The following is a 23,468-nucleotide window of genomic DNA, read 5'->3' on the forward strand; positions in this document are numbered from 1 at the left end:
CTTTCCCTCCTTTTTCCTCTTGTAATGAAAGATTTATTTATTTATTTATTTTTACGCTTATATCCCGCCCTCCCCAGTAGGCTCAGGGCGGCTAACAGAGGCCAGATCATTAGTCTAGCCATAAATAAAAACATATAAAAACATAATAAAAACATAAAAACATCAAGACTAAAGTGCTCTATCCAGTTACTAGTGTCCTAGATCGAAGATGGTATCCCCACGACTCGAGCTGGTATTCTTAGCGTACGTATCCAGTGGCGACGGCCTTTCCGATGTAATTCCAAGTTCTTCCTAGGGCCCCATCAATGCCTCCATTCAGATGTCTTGATGGTGGTGGTATAGTAGGGTGGCGGCTCCTACTCAAAAGCCTGGCGGAAGAGCTCCGTCTTGCAGGCCCTGCAGAACTGCTCAAGGTAGATGGTAGAAAAAGTAGGCAAATGTAAAGATTAAGCCTGTTCTGCTTCTTCTTTTCCTGTCTGCTTTCATATTCACCCCTCTTCCCTCTAGGCCAGTGGACTGGGGCTATCTCCCCCTGGTAACCTATACATCTTAGGGAAGTTTGGTATAAATGGGGGTATAAATTGGGATTTCAGGATTTTAGAAGCCTTAAAATGGGAATTTAGGGAACAGAGGGAGAGGGTTTCTTTCTCTTTCTGTCTGCTATGATACTAGCACTGCTAAGTATTATAACTAGTGTTGGTTGTCTGAAGTAGCCCATTCTCAATTTCATTTTTACTTTGGCTGTGCAGGGGCTAATCGTGTGTGCGCGTTAAGTGCTGTCAGGTTGCTTCCAAGTTATGATGACCTTATGAATTAATTACCACCACAAATGTCCTATAATTAGTAGCCTTGCTCAGGTCTTGCAAACTGAGGACTGTGATTTCCTTGATTGAATCACTGTATCTCATGTTAGGTCTTCCTCTTTTCCTGTTGCCTTCAACTTTTCCTAGCATTATTGTCTTTTTCAGTGAGTTCTGTCTTCTCATAATGTGACCAAAGTACGACAGCCTCAGTTTAGTCACTTTAGCTTCTAAGGAGAGTTTAGGCTTGATTTGATCTAAAACCCATTTATTTGTCTTTTTGGTGGTCCATGGTATCCATAAAATTCTCCTGCAACACTATATTTCAAAGGAATCAACTTTCTTCCTGTCAGGTTTCTTCACTGTCCAACTTTCACACTTATACATAGTAATGGAGAATACTATGGTATGAATAATCTTGATCATGGTTAACGGTGACACATCCTTACACTGAAGAATCATGGGCTGAGTTCAGACTGGCAGTTTGGCCTGATATAGGCATGTTTCACAAATGGATTAAAGGGGCCGGTTCACACAGCCACAGCTGTCAGACGTTCCCCAGCCATACTCAACCTGTCATATGATGATTCCCTACCACGTTAAAAAAGTACCAGGTGAAAGTAGTAGCAAAACCGTGGAGGGAGCATTGATCCCGCTTCCCAGAAGTGTGCAAGCTAAAAGCCGCAAACAAGCCACATTGCTGCGCCTATGCGCGTGTCGCCGGAGTGAAAAACAGCCGCTTACAGCCTCCTCCTCCAGGGGCGGGCCAACAGTGTGAACGCTCCCTTGCGCCTCCTCCCTGATATGCTCCCACATCAGTAGGTGCAGCGCGGCTGGGAATCCCTGGCACAACTTGGTCCAGGTCTTTTTGCCCCACCTCCCTCGCGCGTCATACTGCCAGTCTGTCCTCAGCCATGGTCTCTTTCTGATTTCTTGGTTGCAGTCTCTGTTTTGGTTGATTGGAGCCGAGGAATAGAAAATCTTTAACAATTTCATTCTCTTTATTGTTAACCTTAAAGTTGTGTAATTCCCCAGTATTCATTAATTCTGTTTTTGGCATTTTCTGCTTTAATGTTTGTCAGTAGTCATTTCAGGTCTTCACTGTCTTCTGCTAGTGATGTAGTGTCATCTGTATATCTCAGATTGTTAATGTTCCACCCACCCATTTTCACTCCACTGTCATCAATATAGATTGAAAAGACGGGGATAAAATACATCCTTGTCTAACACATTTGCCAATTGGAAACCATTCTGTTTCACCTTATGATGTAGTATTAGTTTATTTAATTGTTATAATGTCCTAACAGTAGCCTCATGTCCAGAGTACACGTTGTACTTCAGATGTTGTGGCACACCCATTTCTTTTAAAAGCAACCATGATTTTTCATAATTCATACAATCAGAAGCTTTGCTATAATCTATGGCTGCGATCACATACACTGAATAATCACTTTCAGTCCACATTCAATACACTTTCCAACTGGATTTGGAAAATGCATTGAAAGTGGATTATTAGTGTGTGTAATCACAGCCTATGAAATACAAGCTGATTTTTAAAAAAATTCTCACATATTCTCCAGGAGCTAACTAATGCCAGTTGAATTCTTGAGCCTAGAACAATGCTAAGTATAGCCATTACCCATCCATGCTAAGCAAGAATTCTTCACCTCAGTTTGCAAACTGGAAGAGAATGCATTCTTTTCTTTTTAAAGAGTTGGTGTGCCACGAATGCATGAAAAAAATATGTGTAGCCTGTTGAGCATGTAACTTTTATTTCATGGGTTACTAACTTTTGTTGAATTAATTGCAATGTTACTCTTTAAAATATGCGCGGGCCGAGTTATATATATAATTAACTTGTCACTAAATGCTGATATTTGAGAAAGCAGACTAAAATTACTCTTTAAGTGGTATTGTACCTCAGACAGGTACTTTCCTCCATATTTGCTGGCACTGTCCAACCACATAGGAATACTGGTAATTTTTTTATATCCAAGATAATGGCTTAGATCTCTGGAGGTTTTTGGTGGTTGGAAGGATTTGTGGTTGCAGAATGTAACTTCCCCCTCCCACAGGAATCTGAAATGCCCCCTGAAATCTTGTTACTGTGGGACAGGCGGGGAGCCTGGATCAGGAAGGGATGCATTTTGTGCTGCTGTGGGAGGAGGGAGAAGGAGAGAAAGTTGCATTCTATGAATGCAAATCGCTGCATCCATGAAAAACCTTTGGGGGATCTAAGCCATTATTTTATTTGCTTCATTTATGTCCAGCCTTCTCCCCAATGGGGAGTCAAAGCATCTTACACTGTTCTCCCCTCCTCCATTTTATCCTCACAACAACAATGTGAATTAGGTTAGGCTGAGAGTATATGACTGACCCAAGGTTACTCAGCAAGGTTCCATGGCAGAGTGGGGATTCAACCTTGGGTCTCCCACATTCTAATCTCTCAAACCACCCCACCTCTTTGGCTGTCTGATTGGCATGTTAGGTTGTAATCTGAGTAATGACCCAAGGTTGGCATTAATTGATATTGTTCCAAGAATGGAGCCAAGTAGACATACAGTTCTGATACTATACAGTTCTGATACTATATATGTCAACAGTGGCAAGATTATTGCATGGGAAAGGAGGTGTATGGTTAATATTGCTGACAAATTCCTAGTATTTCAATATTTATTAGATAAAATAATCAGATAGGCATATTTATCCAACAGTTGGCAACCTTTTATTGATTGTCGGAATAAAACAAATTGGTGGATCAGTATACAAGGAGTAATGGAGTACATTTCGCAGATCATTATTTTGGTATTGCATACAGTAATCTGGGTTAATTTACGATAGTTTTTTTCTCTTTTATTGATAATGTTGAATGTGTTGTAGAATATTGTTATCATTTTCTGATTTTATTAAAAGAAGGCTGAGTTGTATAGCGTGACTGAAATACCTTGTTTACAATTAAAAAAAATCAACTATAGATATAACAGACAAAATTACAGATATTCTCAGATAAATTATTTTGCAGTTGTTAAAGACACAGCGACAGTGTCTTGGTAACCAAATTGTGGACTTCATCCTTTTGAAATTTCTTTTAAAAACACTACCATTTAACATGAGTGAGCTTGTAGACATTTTCTGAAAACATCATTTTTTGGGGGGGTGCCTATGCTTTTGATTGAAATAAGCACCAGTGGGGTGAGGATATTACCTGAATCAGATAAAAATATGAAACAAAAGCTCCCAAAAGCACTATGGCAAAATGTACATTTGGTTAGGAATTACTGGATATGACAGTTCTTTGAGTCTTAATATCTGAATATGTTGTGAGCATTGCTTCAGATTTAGTAGTGTTTTGTAGATTTATCAGGCACTGGGGGTGGGGGTGATCCACAGGATTTTAGTAGTCCAGGGAGTATTTAACTTAATTGAATCCAGCACACTATCTCAGCATGGGCTTTATGTCTGAGTGCATACAGCTCATTGTGCAGTAAGCTTCTTTAATATACATTGACTCAATTCAGATGGAAATCAGTTGCCCCAAGGTTTGGGATCCCTTGTTAGAAATGTCAGCTGTACACAGCTCTCCTCACTGTTGTGTCACAGTTTTCAACAGATACCAAAGCTGTAAATTCATCGATCTGCTGAAGATCTTTACTGTCACTTCCCCTGCTTTATTTGTTATTCTGCTGCAGCGTAGAACTATTCACAAATGCTGGGAATAGCTCTTTCTGACTTGTCCAGTGAGCCAGTCTTTTTTTTCTCTCTGAACATTTGCCTAATCATCACAAGCTTGTACTTGCCTCATTATTGATTGATTAATTAATTAATTAATTAAAAGCATTTATGCCTTGACTTTCTACTCTTAAAAAGTCCCTAAAAGTAGCTTACAAATATTAAACATGAATTAACACATGGCAGCCATGAAATACCAATACAGTATCTCTAAACATAAAAGAAAACCAAGGAATAGCGTAAAGACCAATCAACAGATTTAATTCCAGCGGCAAAACATGATAACACTAGGGATGTTAATGAATTTTGTGACAAGTCTGGTTTAATTTAAAAGTTCGTATTTCTTTTATTTCTACTTTTCATTCAGGATGAAAACTGCAAGTGTCTGTTTTCCCTGACCACATTAATGAAATTTGATAGAAACATTGCCATGATAATCGACACCGGTTTTGCATCAATTGCTTACAATGGTGTATAGCATAAAAGTGTGGCATATCATAAAATGGCATCAAAATACTATGAAAGAAACAAAAAATAGGAAATTTGCCCATGGAAATAGGCAGGATGGAAATGATTTTGAGTATGTATGAAAATTAAATGAATTTAAAAATACCTGTGCTGGATCAGTATTTCTCAAACTTGTGGGATTTCAGATCTTAACCTTCCAGACTGACTGTACCTTGTGGACTCCTCCAATCTAATATCAGTCAGCTATTCCAGAGGTTAGTGTGTGTGGAGATGCTGGTGCACAATGACATGTGGCCTCTTACAGTTCCATGCCATAATCTGTGGGCTGGAATATGGTGCCCCCCCATACAGGGATTTTCATTTAAACAAAGCAGTAGCGATTTTTTTGTTTCCTTCTTCTCAGATCTGATTGGAATAATGGAGTCACAGGAATTCAAGTGTCCCTACAAATCTAATATGAATTATTGAGGGCCCTTTGTTAGTTGGGCCTTCAACTCACCCAGATTTTGGCTTGTGAGAGAGAAGGGTCCAGTTGCCTATCCCTCTCAGGAAATTACCATGTCCCCTTCAGGGGTCCTGTGCCCTCCCCAGGAGGAGCTGTTCCATTCTGTGAGAACCACTGTGCTAAATGGATCATTGATCTTCTTGAATACAGGAAATGCTTTATATGTGCTTGACAGTTCAGAAAAACCAATTGCTTGACGGAGTGTGCTCTGACTCTGACAGTGTATACTTTTCAGTTTCACCTAGTTATCACAATAGAACATAAGAAGAGCTCTGCTGGATCAGACCAGTGATTCATCTAGTCCAGCATCCTGTCTCACGCAGTGACCAACCAGTTTCTCTGGATGGCCAACAACAGGGCATGGAGGCCAAGACTGTCCCCTGATGTTGTCTCCTGGCTCTAGGTTTCAGAGATTTAGTGCCTCTGAATGTGGAGGGCCCCCCCCCCCGTCCCATGGCTAATAGCCACTGATAGACCTATCCTCCATGAATCTACCTGTTCCCCTTTTAAAGCTGTCTATGCTTGTGGCCATCACTATGGCAGCAAATTCCACATTTTAATCACTCTCTATGTAAAGAAGTATTTCCTTTTGAAGTAGCAGGATACCTTTGTTATGACCAGCTTTATAAGACCAGCTAGTTCTCACAGCAGACTTAAACCTATTGTGCTATTTACCCAATGCTGAGACAGTTGGGAGATTTTATCCTGTTTGGTATAGAATATATCCTTTATGTCCAGTTTCTGTTGGTGATACAACTTACATGATAAGAACTGATTTTCTGATTCTGGAAATGCTCCATTGCTGTAGCATGGGGATTCAGTGATAATAAGAGATTTGCAGTGCAATCCTAAACAGAGTTGGCAGCCTTAGGAAAATGCAACTCTATTTAGGATTGCCATATAAACTTAGCTGTTTAAGCACGTTGACCTTTTTTAATGGGAAACAAACCATAGGAATGGTTTTGGGTGGCTATTGCAGATGGGGATCTCCAGAGGAAATTCCTCCAATGGGCCTTAGTAAAGGTAAAGGTTCCCTTGCTCGAAAGCCAGTCGAATCCGACTCTAGGGTTGCGGTGCTCATCTTCGTTTCAAAGCCGAAGAGCCAGCGCTGTCTGGAGACGTTTCCGTGGTCATGTGGCTGGCATGACTAAACACAAAGGCGCACGGAACGCTGTTACGTTCCCACCGAAGTGGTACCTATTTATCTACTTGCAATTTCTTGCTTTCGAACTGCTAGGTTGGCAGGACCAATGGGCCTTAAGAAGTTCTTATTGCTACCCTCTAAGATCTTTCCATTATTTTCAGCAGAATGCCTATTACACGCTCAACATCCCTGTACCCCAGTTTTACAACCCTTTTGAAGGATAGTTTTATGCTATTTTCTAGATTTTATTTAAAGATCTAATAGTATGCAGCACTTGTTTAATGATGAGCTGTCAACAGTCCTAATGTTTAGAGGAAATTTGCAAGATATTTCATTGACAGTGAAATAGGTTCTGTACAATATGGCTGGATAGGATTGCTCTTATAGTTTCATTAGAATAAATAATTCTCTCTCTTAAAACATAGCTGATCCATTTCCAAACTAAACTAATATTACATTTGAAGATGAATACTAACTAGGGTGGGGTTTTTTGAAAAAAATTGAAAACATTTTATTTTTAGCAGGCTGTTTTAATTAGTAGCAGTATTAAAATTGCTGATTGAAAATAGCTTGTGAGGCTTCTGGATTTCTTTAAAGTTGTTGGGAGGCATTTAACCATGTTGCTCTTTTGAACTTGATGCCTACAGGGACATTTTATACTTTTATTTTTCTTTGAAACCAAAACCTTTCTTTCTTAGTTTTAACAGATTAAATTTCTTAAATTCTAGGGTTTATGCAAATGAATCAATGGCAGTAAATCTGTAGGCCTTTTATGACTATATTAAACTGGAGAAAATGACAGTCTACAAGCATAGTATGCATGAATGGTGTTTGTTGGTGGACAATAGTGGAAGTATTACTGAATCTTTCAGTTCTCTCAGATCAAGGAAACACACATGCTCTTTCAAATAAGTTTAGCCCAGTCCATCACATGTTTTCTTAGAAGTAAGCCCCACGGGGTTAGATCCTGTAAGTGCAAGGCTTCTCATTGATGTAGATCTTTTAAACCCATATGTAGCTACCTTATATGGATTCAGTTCTGTTTCCAACAGCAAGAGTGAGTTTGCTGATTCAGATCTAAAGAGAAAGTTTCTTTACACAAGCAGAGGAGAGGGCGGAGGAAGCATGCCAGTCCTTGGCTTGGACCTGATGTCGAAAACAGGTTTTAGCCATCACATGTGAACTGGACCTATTGATGTCAAACAATGAGGTTATATTACCATTGTAAATGGGCCTGGTTTTGGGGACATTAATGAATATCAACCAGTATAATTCAGCAGTATATTGCAGCTGCCTTGAGCCAAGATGAAAGGTGGGGTATAAATATTTTAATAAATAAAATATTTATTAACTTATTTTTATATTATTAACTTAGAAGGTTTATATCCTACCTTTCTACCTTAAAACACTCCAGGTGGCTTACAGGAGGAAAACACAAACCCCAGTTACATCCAGGCAATAAAAGAGGCTGTGTTTTTTTTAACAAGTATAGTGCAACCATTTTCCTCTTTAGCTAATGTTGCATTGTTCCCCCTTAAGATGGTGCTTGTGTTGTTCAAATTTAAAAGTTCAGGCAGCTGGAAGGAGAATTAATTCATCTAGCAAATATAATGCTCAAGTAATATTGAATAAAATATTTATCATAATAAAACCTTCACACCTTCTACCCCCTCTCAGGATAGGAGGAGTTCAGTGTTTCCTCTAATTTCCCCCACCCCCACCAAGCGGAGCAATTCACATGCTGAGCAGACTATAACTGCACACTGCTGTAATCTTAAAATGGGCAATAGGCAGTGCAAGGCCCTGCACAGCTCCAGGATGCTGTTGAGTGGGGCTTCCTGTGTTAATGACTGACCGCTCACAGTTTAGAGGGAACAGTGGGAGACTTCCAGAAGACTTTTGTTTACAGGATATCCTCATTTAAGGATATCAAGTATGGACCTTATTTCAGAACATCTCATCTCCCCTCTCCCCCAAGCTTCCAATTCCATTGAGTAGAACATATTTGGTCAGCAGAGTTCCTGTTTCTGTTTGGAATGTTGATCTGCTCCCTCTTGAAATCTTCAGTGTTCAAATGGGAGGAAAAATCCTCCAAATAACTACTTGAAAGATAAGGACAGATCTTGTCACTTATCTTTTTGGAGAATGTACCTGGTACCGGTAAATGATTGATAACAGTCAGTGTTAGTGCTGGGTTTCAAAGTCTGCTTGATGGGAATGGAATGGTGCCTTAAAGAATTCCTTTTGTGCAAAAACTGTCTCCTGGGTCAGCGGCATCCTTTAATGGAGGCATGGGTGAACAATCTGTACTTTGCACATAGAAATCTTGCCCCCTCCCCCTTCGTATTTCTTTATTTTATAGGATTTCTAGGCCTGCTTTCTGCCTGTCTACCTTTCTCTCCTCTATCCCCCCCAAGTTTTCAGCCCAAACAGAAATTAAAAGCCAATAGAAATATCAATTAAAATATCCCATCTCCTGATTGATTTAGTACATCTTTATCCCATCCCTTCCTCCAAGGCATTCAAGGTAGCAAATAGCATTCTCCCTGCCTTTATTTTGTCTTTACAACAGCCCCGTGTTATTGGTTAGGCTGAGAGAGAGCGATGGGCCTCAGTTAACCCAGAAAGCTTCCGTAGTTCATCGGGGTTATGAACTTGAGTTTCCAAGATCCTGATCCAGCACTAAACATTACACCAACCTGGCTGCTAAGCTTCACTGCCTTCTTGATTTCTTTGTTCTGCACCTCCCACCCACCTTGTTTCCTGCTGTCTTTCCCACAAACGGCAAGCAACCATTCCTGTTCTTCGATGTCTTATAAGAACAGAAATTGTAAAAATATACTAACATTTCAGAACAGGAACATGACAGCTCCACCTGTTTTGTTTTTCCATTGCCTTCTAAAACTGTCTGAGCTTTTTTGGCTATCAAATATTAAGCATAGGTAAAGGTAAAGGTTCCCTTGCTCGAAAGCCAGTCGAGTCCGACTCTAGGGTTGCGGTGCTCATCTCCGTTTCAAAGCCGAAGAGCCAGCGCTGTCCGAAGACGTTTCCGTGGTCTTGTGGCCGGCATGACTAAACACCAAGGCGCCCGGAACGCTGTTACCTTCCCACCGAAGTGGTACCTATTAATCTACTTGCAATTTCTTGCTTTCGAATTGCTAGGTTGGCAGGAGCTGGAACTAGAGACGGGAGCTCACTCCGTCATGCGGCAACTTGGGTCTTGAACTGCTGAACTACTGACCTTCCACAGCCTGCAGTTCAGCGTCTTAACCATTTGAGCCACCGCAGTTCCATATTAAGCATCGTGTTACATAAATATGAGCACTGCCTCAGGTACCCTCAGAGTCTCAGGCTGTTGGAGCTCTCTAGCCCTGTTCACAAGTTACAGTGAATGCTTGTATAATCCATGTACGGTGGACATTTGATATTTCTTTATATACACACTGAGTAATTCTCATATTACATCCAACTCATGTACAACTGAACATGTGGTTAAAATCACACATTCATCCAGGCACTAGTCCCTGGTTTCATTTGTGAGGTGAAAGAACAATGGCTGTTTTGTGTACACATATACATGCATGGAGCTCCAGAATGGTTTGCCAGAAGAAGTGAGGAGGGCCTCTACTTTGGCCCAGTTTCACAGGCAGTAAAAAGCCGCCCTTTCTGGTGGGCCATTGATGGGTATTAGGGTGGGTGGCAGATCACGTTGGTGACTGATGATGTTTTAAAATGTATGACATTTTTGATTTAATGTCTTGTTGCCAGTATTGGTAGGCTTTGTACACCGCCTTGAGATTAGGATGAGAATGGTTGGACAAGGAAGCTTTAATAAACAAAGGATTTTTAAAAATTGTTTGTTCGAAGCATACTGATAATTTTCTGTGGGAATGCTACCCACAGGAATGTTTGCCTGAAAGAAGCTACCTTTATCAGCACCTGCCAAAGCAAATCAGAATTCATGAAAATTAGCTCATTAGTATTACCTTTTTTTAAAAAAAGGGCTTCTAAAAGTAAATATTTCTCATATAATGAGGTCATTAATTGTTGTTAACCTTCTAGTGGAGTTCACCTTTTCCCCAAATGCTGAGGCTGTTATTCACTAGATCTGTCAAACTTTAGACTTGGCGACTTAAGGCCACAATCCAGCTTCTATTTACGAGCTTAGTTTGACTTCTGTGGATGGTTAAAGCTTGGGCATTGGATTGCAGCATGAATATAGCTGAGGCAAAATGATGGTGCTTAATTCTGTCCTCAGCGTGAGGGCCAGCAGATCAAAGGGAGAGGGAGGGGGCTAGGCCCACAAGGACCCCCACTACCTTAATTAAAATCCCCACTGGAATGACCTAAGCAAGCAACAATATTGTGAAAAAAATTCTCCCTTGCTCCCCCCCCGCCCCCCCCCCCCACCCCGCTCAACATGATGGGGAAGAAGTTCACAGCTTGCCAAATTTTATGTACTGAAAGTGTTAGGCTAAGTGGACACTCTAATCAGTCAGCCCTGACAGAATGAATACTGGGCCAAATTCACATGATTGTTTTACACACTTGTTCATTTTGTAGCTTGCTCCATCCCAAAGCATAGCGTGGGTGATAATACAGACAGGAAATAAAGCAGTTTAACTACAGTTGACAAAACTTCTTGCAAATATTAAAACCCTTGCCATAAAAAAGCCAGAAGACATTGTTTTAAAAAAAATTATTTTGTTTTCAGACTTGACTTAGGCAGAGGAAGGATATTCCACAGTTGGGGAACTTCTTAAGGGTCACTTGGTAAAATATTCTTGTTAAAAGGACCTTGGTTGTAAAATTAGTACTTGCTCGTTTTCTAGACTCCCCCCCCCCCCCCCCCATTAGCAAGTACGCTACATTTGGGCTATTACATAACCATTTTACCATGTGACTTTTAAAAGGCAAAGTAATGTCATGATGTTAGCCATCTCAAAACATGTGTAAATTAGGCTGTTTAGAGGGCACCATGCATTCTCTTTATTTAGATATAAACGTATTTATAGCCCTTTTCCAGGTATGTTCAAGGCAGCTCTCAAGATCAATAAAACAATTCATTAACAACAACAAACCAAACAGCAGACAGCTGGAAATAAACTGATTACAAAGTAGTAGGCAAAGCTTACCTTACAGGGCAAAATCAGAAGATAAAATCAAGTAGTCTAATATTAGGGCACAGGAACAAAATAATTATTACCAGTCAAGCCAAATCAGTGGCTGAAATTAAAAAAAAAGTCTTTCATGTCTCCTTAGTGACAATAAGTTCCAGGAGAAGACCACCATGAAAATACCCCTTTATCAGTTGTGACCCACCTCAGCCCTCAGGCTGGCAACCAGCAGGAGACCAGCTGGCATGTCTGTGTGGGGCAGCTCTGGCCAGTGGGGCCTGGAACTGGATGGGGGGAATAGACATTGCTGGCGACACCGCTATCAGCACAACCTGGAAGTGATCTCATTATGTAGGGATGACACTGTAGCATTTGTCCAAAACTCCGTGATTTAACCATAGTGTTTTGGCCAAATGCTAGAGTGTTGCCCCAGGTGGTGATATCACTTTTGGGTTGTGCCAAAAGGAATCTTGCCAGCAATGCTGATCCCCACCTTTTCCTCTCCCATTGGCCCACTGAGCAGTGGCAGGAGAAGACAGCTGCTGGTGGAAGGTCTGCAGCCAGTCCAGGAGACTTGGCAGCTCTAGCAAGATCTCAACTGACCTTTATGTCTTAAGATCATGGAATGCCCTCCTCCATCCACAGCCTGTTTGATGCAGATGTGTCTCCTTAATGTGGGTAACTCTGGTTGCAGATAAAGCGGAGAATGTGCTGTGGGAAGATCTGATTTAAAGAGGAACAGTTGAGGAACCTCACCATTCTCAGAGTTTATCCCCCCCTACAGTTTGAACCAATCTAGGAGAAAAGCACCTAACGGTGGGAAAGTTGTCTAGGCAGATGAAGGGTTCTGGACCCCTCACCAACATACCTCTTTTGCTCTTTAAATTGGCTACCACCCACTGTACTTCATATGTGATTTGGGCAGACCCTTGTTTATAGAGACAGGTCTGCTCCAAGCCATCTATTTTGGATCCTTGTGTAGTTAAACTTGGCCATATAAGCAAGGCTTATTTTTGGTCATAATGTTATATAAGATGGTAGAGTCTTTTTTGTTTTCAATCAGTAGGCCCATTTCTGTTGGTAAGTCAGATGTACTGCTTTTGTCCATGAGTGGTTTTGAAACATATTCTTTTATCATAATATGAACTAAGTTTTGTATCTACACACAGAGACACATATGTGTTCAGTACAGACATTTGTTCCATTTTATATAATTACACAATGACTCTAGAGTTTGAATGCAAGAGGCAGATGGTACATCTCTGCAAATAATGCTTTGGTCTTAATTGTGAACACTCCCCATTTTATTATGGAATCTGGGTATTTATCATGGAGTCAGGCTGTGCTGAAGAATTCATAGGTGTAGCTCATACAAAACCATAGCTGGAGTTTCATAATTGTCTTCAGTAGCATAAAGATTGGATGGATGGGTTCCCAGCCCCCCCATATATGATCATAAGGATATATTTAAAGGTCATTGTGTAACACATATGTCTCAGAGGCAATACACATTTTAACAAAAGGGTCAAATTATTCCCAAAAACATGTTCATTTTTTTGTTTTTGTTTTTAAGCAAATGAACTAATATGGTGGTTTTTAAAAAGTCATTCACACTGTATTTCCTTTGAAGTTGTAGTTCTTCTTTGTGAACAGTTAAATCTTTTAAATCTCTCGTTTGCCAGACAGAATTCAATCAAAGGGCCAGAGAGATTCCAGCATGCGTTTGTACATTCCTTCTGGGCATTTTTGCAAGGGAGGTTGTTGTGCTTTTAAAGGTACTTGATAAGAGACCTGCACCACCAACCCCAGACCTGCACCACTAACCACCATCATACATTAGTCTAGAAGGTATTTGGGTGTACATATTGCTGTACCACTCTGTACCACCATTTATCCAGGAGAAATATCTGACCATTTGCAGGATACATTATAAATCAGAATGTCACTACCAGACAATCAGATTTCAACATTCCTCACGTAAAGCAGTTTTCCTATGGTACATCCCGAAAGAGTATATCACTTAGCTGTGTTTATGAGTGGTGATACGGCTGGTTTTCTGTCAGAGCTTAGATAACCTGTTGTCTGTTTATTTCATTGTGAGAACTTAACGGCCGGCCGTTCCTTCTTTGTGATGGGTCGTTTAGTATAATGGAATTTAATTTGTTTTTGGCACTTGTTTATTAAGAGAAGGGGCTATTTAGCTTTGATAGACTACACACAACTAGAAAGAGTTTTTTGTTTTGTTTGTTTCCTGTGTGCTTTCAACCTTTATAGTTCCTAAGGCGATGTCAAACAATACTTGATTGAATATGTTTATAGGGAACACATACTCAACTGCCCAGATTTCTTTTAGTCCTTGTGCTAGAGATCATGTAGCTCCTGACAGCCACAAGAACATAAATTCCCCATCTTGTGACACTAGAAGGAGTAAAGGTATTGTTCTCTTATGTTAGTAATAATGTAATGCCTGAATGTGGTTTTATAGAATTAGAACCTTCAGTTATTTTCCTCATGTGTCCCAGAATTTCTAAATCAGTGTTTTTTAAAAGTATAGTATTAAAATGTAGATGGGAAGGCATGCTGGATTTTCTCTAGTATAAAGGGCTTCAGAGGCCCATGTATATATCACTTGATCTCCAGCTCCTAGATTACTCAAGACAACAATTCTCAGCTCCACATACAAAATGTCTCAATTGAAAACACTTGTCTACCTGCAGTGATTAATCTGTGATGGGTTATCATTTGCTGCATGTGTTGATTTATACTTTAGATGTTAGTAGTTTTGTTTCATGTCAGGTGTGTCTGTTTATGAAATGAAATGTGGGAATGGAACAGGGAAATGGAACAGTGTTATACTACAGCACACTGGAGGAAGGTTTGTTCCGTACCTGTATAAGTGACGTGAAGAGACATTCATTACCTGCATTGAAATACCCATTCTCTCTCAAGGGGAGGTGGACACTCTGATACACTTGGGTTCTTCTTACAATCCCTGGAGGCAGGAAATTGATTGCACTTTCCATCTTCGGGGGGAAGGGGGAGCCCACTCTCAGTCTGGAGACTTCCGCAGCTGATAACAGAGGAACCCAAGCAATGTTCCCTCTAAGCTATGGAGTCTTGTGAGCAAAAATTCTATTTTGTGAGCTACTGGCATTAAAGTTGTGAGTGAGCAATTTGGCTGCTGCATAAATTAGTGGGCTCTGGAGCCATCCTTCCTGAGCCAAGACAAAAATGTGTGAGCTGGAGACTAAAAAACTGTGAGCTAGCTCACACTAACTCAGCTTAGAGGGAACACTGAACCCAAACATATCAGAGTGTCCTCCTTGCCCTCGAGGAGGAACCTTCATGGTAAGTCCAAAGTTCCGTTCCTTTGCAACTTTCTTATGGGATGAATGAAGGCACAGGAAGGGAACAGGAAGGGCTCACCAACCATCACAGGAAAGAAAACTGAAACATGGGCAGGCTGACTGTTTCTCTTCTGTCTGCATGTTGTGATTGCATGGGAATCCCTTACAGGGATTGCCAAAAGACATTAGTAAAACATATTTTGTGAATGGTACACCATGTCTTTCAGTATGAATACCTGGACTATGGAGAGCCAGTTTGGTGTAGTGGTTAGGAGCGTAGGCTCTAATCCGAGAAAACTGGGTTTGATTCCCCATTCCTCCACATGCAGCTGCTGGTGTGACCTTGGGTCAATCATAAGTTCTTTCAGAGCTGTTCTCTCAAGGGCAGTTCTCAAAAGAGCTATCTCAGCCCCACCTACCTCATAGGGTGTCTGTTGTGGGGAGGGGAAGGGAAAGGGATTGTAAACCGCTCTGAGACTCCTTCAGGTAGTGAAGGGCAGGGTATAAATCCAATCTCTTCTTCTATTGTGGGAGCTTTTCCTTTATTTTTGGCTTCTTGTTAATGTAATAAGTAATTACAATCATATAAGCAATCTGATTTACGCTATGTATTAATTGATATTTAACTTGTGGACACATCGTGTCTACTGAATCTGGTCTACTGAGCTGTCTACTGAAAGAAGAATGTGCCCTTTTCTGTGAAAATATGACCTTATTGTTGGAGCTGTGATTATTGATGGCAATGTATACATTGTTGTTCAGCATTCATTACCTACATTTATTGTTTGCTTTGCAGGGTGTGAAAGTGGGCAGTTTCGTTGTGGGAATGGCCGTTGTATTCCTGCAGACTGGAGATGTGATGGAGCAAAGGACTGTTCAGATGACAGCGATGAAGCTGGCTGTCGTAAGTGGAGTCAAGATTTGAGCTTTTCAGGAAAAGCAGCACATACATCTGTCAAGTATGGTATAGTAGTTAGAGCGTTGGACTATGATCTGGGAGAACCAGGATTGAATTCCCACTGTGATATGTGGAAGCTCACTGGATGACCTTGGACCAGTTACACTCTGTCAGCCCGACCTACCTCACAGGGTTGCTGTAAGAATAAAATGGAGGAGGAGAGAACAGTGTTGTAAACAGCATTGTGTCCTTATTGGGTGGAAAAGCTGTTCTATCAAATCTTGTTATAACCAGTTGAAATGAGTCTTGTTCAGCTCAGGCTAGGAGGTGGAATCAAATGATCTACGCTATTTGGTGATAGCAACTAATTCAGGCCTAGTCTACATATGAAGAGGACTGAGATGGTAAAACTCTGAAGTGGCACGATGGGCTGTATGATATCAAACCGTTCATGCATTTGTGTCACATTCTTAATGTTCCTCCATATAAAAATCCCATAAATAAAAATTAGGCCATCAAGGAGAAAGGTTCTAGCTTTGCCCTTTGCCTGCAGTGCTACTTTTCCACTTATGGGGGATTATTAACGTAGGGGAACTTTGAAAAATGTAGCGTCTTGTCCGCAGCGGAACTGTTGATTCTGCACCTTAACACCTTGCCCCTTCATTACCACCTCACTCTGCTGCGCATGTAGATCCAGCTGATGGCCAGGTTTAAACATGCCGGAGAATGAGGTGGTAGAATGGACTGGGGTGGCTCAGTGGCAGAGCATGCAGAATGTCCCAGATCCAGTCCCCGGCATCTCCAGCTACAAGGTTTGGATAGTAGGTGGTGGGAAAGGCCTCTCTCTGAAAACCGGAGAGCTATTGCCAGTCAGAGAAGGCAGTGCCGACCTTGATAGCCTAAAGGTCTGGCTCAGTGTGAGGTTGCTTCATGTGTTTCAGTGGACGGCACAGCAAGGAGAAAGCTTTTATCCTCTATCTTTGCTTTTCTGGTTTTCAGTACAAGGGAATATGTGATCTTCCACCTGTAGTCTGACTTGATGCTAGGGAATGTTCCAACATATGATCTTCCACCTGTAGTCTGACTTGATGCAGTCCATCCTGTCACCTATTACTTTTACCTCCTCTTTCTAATCTCATTTCTTGCCTATTTAAATCAGGCCCAGATTGACTTCAAAAAAGGGTTATCTGGATTTCTGGAGGGCAGGTTTTTATCTGGGGGTGTTAGCATGATAGCTAATTGGAACCTGAGTGTTTGGAAGCAGCATGCCTCTGAGTACTGGAGGCTGGGGAGAAATATTTTGGGAGGAATCTTGCTTTCGTGCTATGCAGTAGGTAGATAGGTTCACAGGCAGGCATTTTCTGGTCATCACTGGGAAAAGAGCAGTGCCCTAGATGGACCCTTGTTGTTCTAGCAGGATTTTTAAAGTGAGAGTAGGGGTGTGGGAAAAAAACACCGGTATTTTTCGAGTTTGGGTATATTGAACCCCCAAAATACCAATATTTCCTGATATTCCCGAATCCCAATATGGGTATGATATTCAGATTTGGTAAATATTTCGGAAAGCTGAAATTGTTTTGCTCTATTATACCCTATGGGGACCATTATAGTCATATGGCTTGGAGAAGGCATTTAAAGGGCCAGTTTGGTGTAGTGGTTAAGTGCACGGACTCTAATCTGGGAGAACTGGGTTTGATTCCCCACTCCTCCACTTGCACCTGCTGGATGACCTTGGGTAATTCATAGTTCTGATAAGAGCTGTCCTTGAAAAAGAGCAGTTTCTGTCAGAACTCTCTCAGCCCCACCTACCTTACAGAGTGTCTGTTGTGGGGAGGGGAAGGAGTTTGTAAGCCACTCTGAGACTCCTTTGGGTAGTGAAGGGTGGGGTATAAATCCAATCTCTTCCTCCTCCTCCTCCTCCTTTAAGTTTGGCTATCTGGTGGGTCCAAACATCCTGAATATTTTGGGGATTTTGGGGGCTTCACTTTTTCCGATAGCCAAAATTGAGCCCCATTCAGTAACTGGCTTAAAAATACCCCCAAAATACCAGTGGTAAGGTATTTTTCGGGTATTTTTTCAGCTTGGTTAAACCGAATGCACACCCATAAGTGGAAGACATTTTAATCTCACTGTTGGCATCTTTGATTACCCGGAGAAGATGTTGCCCATTGCCCTAAGACTGTGTGATATGGTGAGATGAATATTGCCACAGTTCAGGCCTGTAGCTACAGTGGGGCATCTTTGGGCTAGGCCCCCCAACTTACTGTCAAGTCCCCAGAATTTCCCATCCAGCCAAGGGCCCCTGAGCAGTGATGGGTGCGGGGAAAGAGCCGAGTATTCCTGCGCAGCTGTCTGGCATGAAGGACCAGCTACGGTGGCCACACGGAGCCAGACAGCACCTCTCTATTTCTCCCAGAAACTGAATTAAAATTACCCTTTAATTTGATTAGCCAGTGCCCCCTAAGAAATTTAAATGTCTCTGACTTAAAAAATCCTGGCTACGGGCCTGCATAGTTCTACAAATATCCGTGGAAATTCAGAGATACATAAGGCCTACTGGATGTTTGGGGGCTATAGATGGCCTCATCAGTGTATCTAAACAATGGCTAGGGTTGCCAACCTCCAGGTGGGACCTGGAGATCTCTTTGAATTACAGCTGCTTTTCAGCCTACAAATATCAGTTCCCCTGTAGAAAATGGCTGCCTTGGAAGGTGGACTCTGTGGCATTGTGCCCCAGTGAGGTCTCTCCCTTCCCCAAACCCTGCCCTCTCTATGCTCCACACTCAGATCTCCAGGAATTTTCCAACCCAGAGTTGGCAACTCTGACAATGACAAAATAGGGAAAAATAGGTTTAAAAGCTTGCTTATGTTGGCTGTGAAACCTCAGCCATCTGTGTCTGTATATTAGAAATTATCTTGTCTCCTAGTTCATTGAATTGCTTTAAGAGATTTGTTTAGCTACCTGATTTCACAAGCAAAGATTTCTGACTTGCTGTATATATAACATGGCTCACTCGAAGAAGGTGAGCGCAGGATGAAAGGCTACCCATTCAGGGGGCCAGGAGTTTATATGGGTAGATTCTAGCTGGTAGAGATCGAGGGCCCTTTGTAGGGAGGTGTTTATGTTGTGGTCACATTTCTCCCCTCATTTAGTTTAATTTAGGGTGCTGGAGATGTTAGGTTATAGGGTTGCCAACAGGCCTGGTTAAAAATATCTGTTGCAGGAACAGCAAATAAAAGATGTATTATGAAACCTTCATAGCTCCCAGTGAAAAAATATCTTCCACTGTAGCCATGCCAGGGTGGCTCATGGGTTGTGGAAACTGGAATCTGTATCTGACCCCTATTTAGAAGTGTTCCTTGTCTTTCAGAAACATTTTATAGCCCTAGAAGAAACTTTAATACCTAGCTCTCTTTATTTTCCTAACATCAAATTAAATTAAATCCAATTGCCTTGACTAGCACATCCCACCTGTGAAGGAAATCATTTTCAATGCCAGAGTGATGGAGAGTGCATCCCTCAATCATGGGTATGTGATGACGAAGAAGACTGTGAAGATGGTTCAGATGAACATCAACAATGCCGTAAGTTATAAACTGCCGCTGGGAAAAAAAAAACCCATCAGTTGAACTGTTCTTAGTTGGATATCCTTGTCATTTAGATTCACTGGTTCGGTTCAGACAGCACACCAAATCACGGTTTGTGCAAAGCGTAACTCAGAACCCAGACCATAGTTTGAGCTTCTAACAGTGCAGTCGTAAGCAGAATTACACTTTTCTAAGTCAGTTCACTTCAGTAGACTTAGAAGGGTGTATCTCCGTTTAGGATTGCACTGTAAATTACAGCAGGAAAACGTAAGGGTTATAACTACTCGTCTTTTCTTCTTTTCTATCCTCCAGCATTCCCAGCTGTTTAATATGTTCACTTCTGTCTCTCTAGTACAGCAGCATCTGGAAGCAAAGTGATGGCTGTACCTCTCTTTTTTCAATTGATGATCACCCCAAACTGTGATCTGCTAACCCACATAGGATGCGTTCAGATTTCATGAACAAACAATGGTTTGTCTGTAAGGAGAATGAACTGGGAAGTCCTCAGACTTGAGCACTACCCCCTTCTTCCCGAAGGAGTGCTGAAGACTTCCTGGTTTAAAACTAGCTGTAATTTGTTGTAATGTCTGAGTCAAATGCTTCAACATATTTCAGAATGTTTTTGTAAACCAGAATTCTAAACTGTTGTTTAATCCTGGTTTAAAATGCTGGCTTGTAGGCAAGAAGCTAACCACAGATTGTTTAAATAGCTAATTTGGATGTTGCAACAAGCTGTGGTTCATTCCAACTAGGAAGTCTTCAATCTCCGTACACTGCAGGAAAAAACAAAGGAGGGATCCCGCATGCAAGCCTAATGACTTACTGAGTAATTCTTGTCACAAACTATGATTCGTTCAAGACAACTGAATGCAAGCGTAGTTTCTGATTTTGGTTTATGGGTCAGTTTGTCAATTCAGGCATAACACTTAACACATAACACTTAACACTTAACCAGGAAGGTGTCTTAAACATGGGTTGGTATGATGTCTGAATTAACCCATTGAACTTTCCCATCTAGCTCTGGGTTGATGTTTGTTGAAACGTTGACTACTGTACCTACCTGGTGTATTGGTTTTAAGTGCATGGACTCTAATCTGGGAAAACCAGGTTTGATTCCCCACTCTCCACTTGCAGCTGCTGGATGACCTTGGGCAAGCCATAGTTCTGTCCGAGTTGTTCTTGAAAGAGAAGTTCTCTCAGAGCTCTCTCAGCCCCACCTACCTCACAGTGTGTCTGTTGTGGGGAGGGGAAGGGAAATGAGTTTGTAAGCTGCTCTGAGACTCCAAGTGAAGGGCGGGGTATAAATCCAATCTCCTCCTCCTCCTCCTTCAAAATTCATTTACATAACCCTATTCCATTTTGTTATCCTTTGTAAACTGTGCTTCTACTTAGCTCAGCATTTGAATGTGGAAACATTTTGGTTGTCCTGTACTGTAAGTAAGTATAAAAACAGGCATACATTTTTAGGAGAAATCTTTTCAATCTGAAATAAGGAACAAAATGATTATTTTTGCAATTTGAAACTATTAATTTTGTCAATTGGGCTTGTGGTTAGCCATTTCACTGGTCATTTGTGAATGGTAAAAATTACTGCTTGCTTACCTGTGGTGATTAGGTGAGGCCTCTCTGCTGTGGAGTGAGAGAGCTATATACATTTCTCTCCCTTGTAATCTAAGAAGCTGTAGGCTTCCTGTAGAGACTTGATGTGGGTAACTTCTTATAGCCTAGCCCACCTGTGGACTTAGGTTTACTGGATCTGGGGAAATCCCATCTTTTCGTTTGAGTCAAGGATGGCATCATGGCATATTTGGGTACTCCTCTTCCTGTCATCCTAGTAGGTAGGAACTAGATTGCTCTTTCTACCCCCGATGGAGAGAGGAGTGCTCACCCTCTTCAGTTCTTTTCCCGCCTCCTCAGAGCGAGTGCACGGAATCTTTGAACTCCATGGGACACCAGTTCTCACAGAGCGGCTCGATTGCAAGATCTTTCTCTTCTGTATACCTAAACTTCCACGTGAAAAGTTATTTGTCTTCCCCTCCATCCAGGCTTTACAGGAAAAAGGGGGTGGAGCTGCTCCTATTGTCAGTCTTTCTTTCCTTTCCTCCCCCCGCCCTTTCTGAGCAGATCGTTATGTCTTCAGTTGACTCAGCCGCAGCAGCATCTTCAGAAGGAGAGCTGGGGGTGATCCTACTGGGCAAACATAGCAGCAGAGCCCTGCATACCTGCTTGCTGCAACCCTACAATGCGCTAGAGTTCCAGGGCAGAGCCGTAAACCAAGAAGTTTTGCAAACCGTAAGGGAGACGAAGAGCAAATTGGCGCAAAAACTCCCTGTAGAGGGCAGCATGGAAGGCCTAACTCCCTAGAGCAGGCCTCTCTGTCCAGAGAAGAAATGCTTGGAGGGGTGAGTGAGTGGGAAGCTGTAACCTGGATTCCGGCAAAAGGTTATCAAGCAGCAAACCAACCAGAGATTATTAGTGTTCCCCACTCCTTCCAATCTTGACTGGAGGAATTTGTTATCACTCATTTGTTATCACTCAGATGGGGGGGGGGGACAGGGACGACAACCCTTCAGTAAGCCCAAGCAGACCTCCAGAAAGAGGCACAATGAGGCTAGTAAGCAAGCTCTCTGCCCCCCTCCTCACTGTCACCCTAAAAGGTGTGCTACTCAGGCTGCAGGAATACCAGACACTAGCAAACCCCTGCCTGATCAACCAAGGGACATCATTCACAGATCCTTACCTCTCCAATAACGAATATGATACAGAGGATGAGGAATTTTCAGAGGATGAACCTCCTTAACAAAGCCAGCAGTCTAAAAGACTGTAAACACAGGAAGAATTACCTCCCCTACTCTACAAGGCCCTTAAAATTCTTCATCTTTCTCCCCCCAGAGTACAACAACCTGAGGACATGGTGGAGAAGGATGGGGCCCTGAAGACTTGTCTAGCCCCAGTGAACTGGGATGTGCCTTTCCTTTCCCCAGGTTTTTAAACAGGAAGCTGAGGAGTGCATATGGGGCAAGCTAAAAGAATGTATGCCTTCTCCTCTAAAGTATCTAACCTCTTAAAAATTCCAGTCGTTGATGCCTTGGTAGCCAGCTTGGCATCAGGAGCAGCACTTCCTAAAGAAGGGGAAGGCAAACTGAAGGATGCCACTGACAGGAGGAGTGAGGCAGTTCTATGCAAATTGCATGAATCCATGGCTCTGTCTATCTCAGCACAGCAGTACTTATAGCCAGGGCCACCATTATCTGTCTCTGAAAGTTGCTAAGAGAGTTCCCTGACTTGAACAAGAAGGTCCTAGTCTACTTTCATAGGCTGGAGAGAGCAGCCGCCTTCATGGCTGATGCCAGCTAGACTCCATGAAATTCTCAGCGAGGGCTGTGGCGTCTAATGTGGCAGTGCGTAGGGACCTCTGGCTGAAGTCCTGGGCAGTGGATATATGCTCTAAATTGAATGTGACCACATGTCCATGATAAAGTCCATGATAAAGGACAAAAACGGTAGGGATGGGGACAGCCTGGATGACATCCTCATTGAAACAAAGGACAAGAGAAAGGCTATGCTTTCCCACAAACAAACAAGATGACAAATGCTCCAAGGGCTAGGGAACTCAGGCATTTCAATCCAATAGAACTCTATCTAGGTTCAGAGCAGACCTCAGAAGAAATGTCTGGAACAAGTCGAGACATTCCTATCACTCCAGTCACTAGCTCATATCTGCTGGACAGTCAACTGGAATCAGCAAGAACACAAAGCAACAACATCAACGATCCTTACACCAGGAGAGTCCCAGTGGCAACCTGAGTGAGGTCTACCTTCAACAGATGGGTGAAAGAAACAATCTCAAATGGCTGCCTCATAGAGTGTTC

The 23,468-nt window shown here is 41.9% G+C and overlaps 1 protein-coding gene across 1 annotated transcript in view; it reads left to right on the forward strand.

Annotated features, from left to right (window-relative positions):
• Positions 1–23,468, forward strand: part of LRP2 (LDL receptor related protein 2) — a 241,739-nt gene that overhangs the window by 47,884 nt on the left and 170,387 nt on the right. Inside the window, exons 2-3 of the mRNA XM_015422244.1 lie at positions 15,907–16,014; positions 19,471–19,593. Coding sequence (XP_015277730.1) covers positions 15,907–16,014; positions 19,471–19,593 — 231 coding nt within the window. The remainder of the gene's footprint in view (positions 1–15,906; positions 16,015–19,470; positions 19,594–23,468) is intronic.

This window comes from Gekko japonicus, unplaced genomic scaffold, assembly GCF_001447785.1.
Source record: "Gekko japonicus isolate JY-2015 unplaced genomic scaffold, Gekko_japonicus_V1.1 scaffold469, whole genome shotgun sequence".
NCBI classification, from domain to species: Eukaryota; Metazoa; Chordata; class Lepidosauria; order Squamata; family Gekkonidae; genus Gekko; species Gekko japonicus.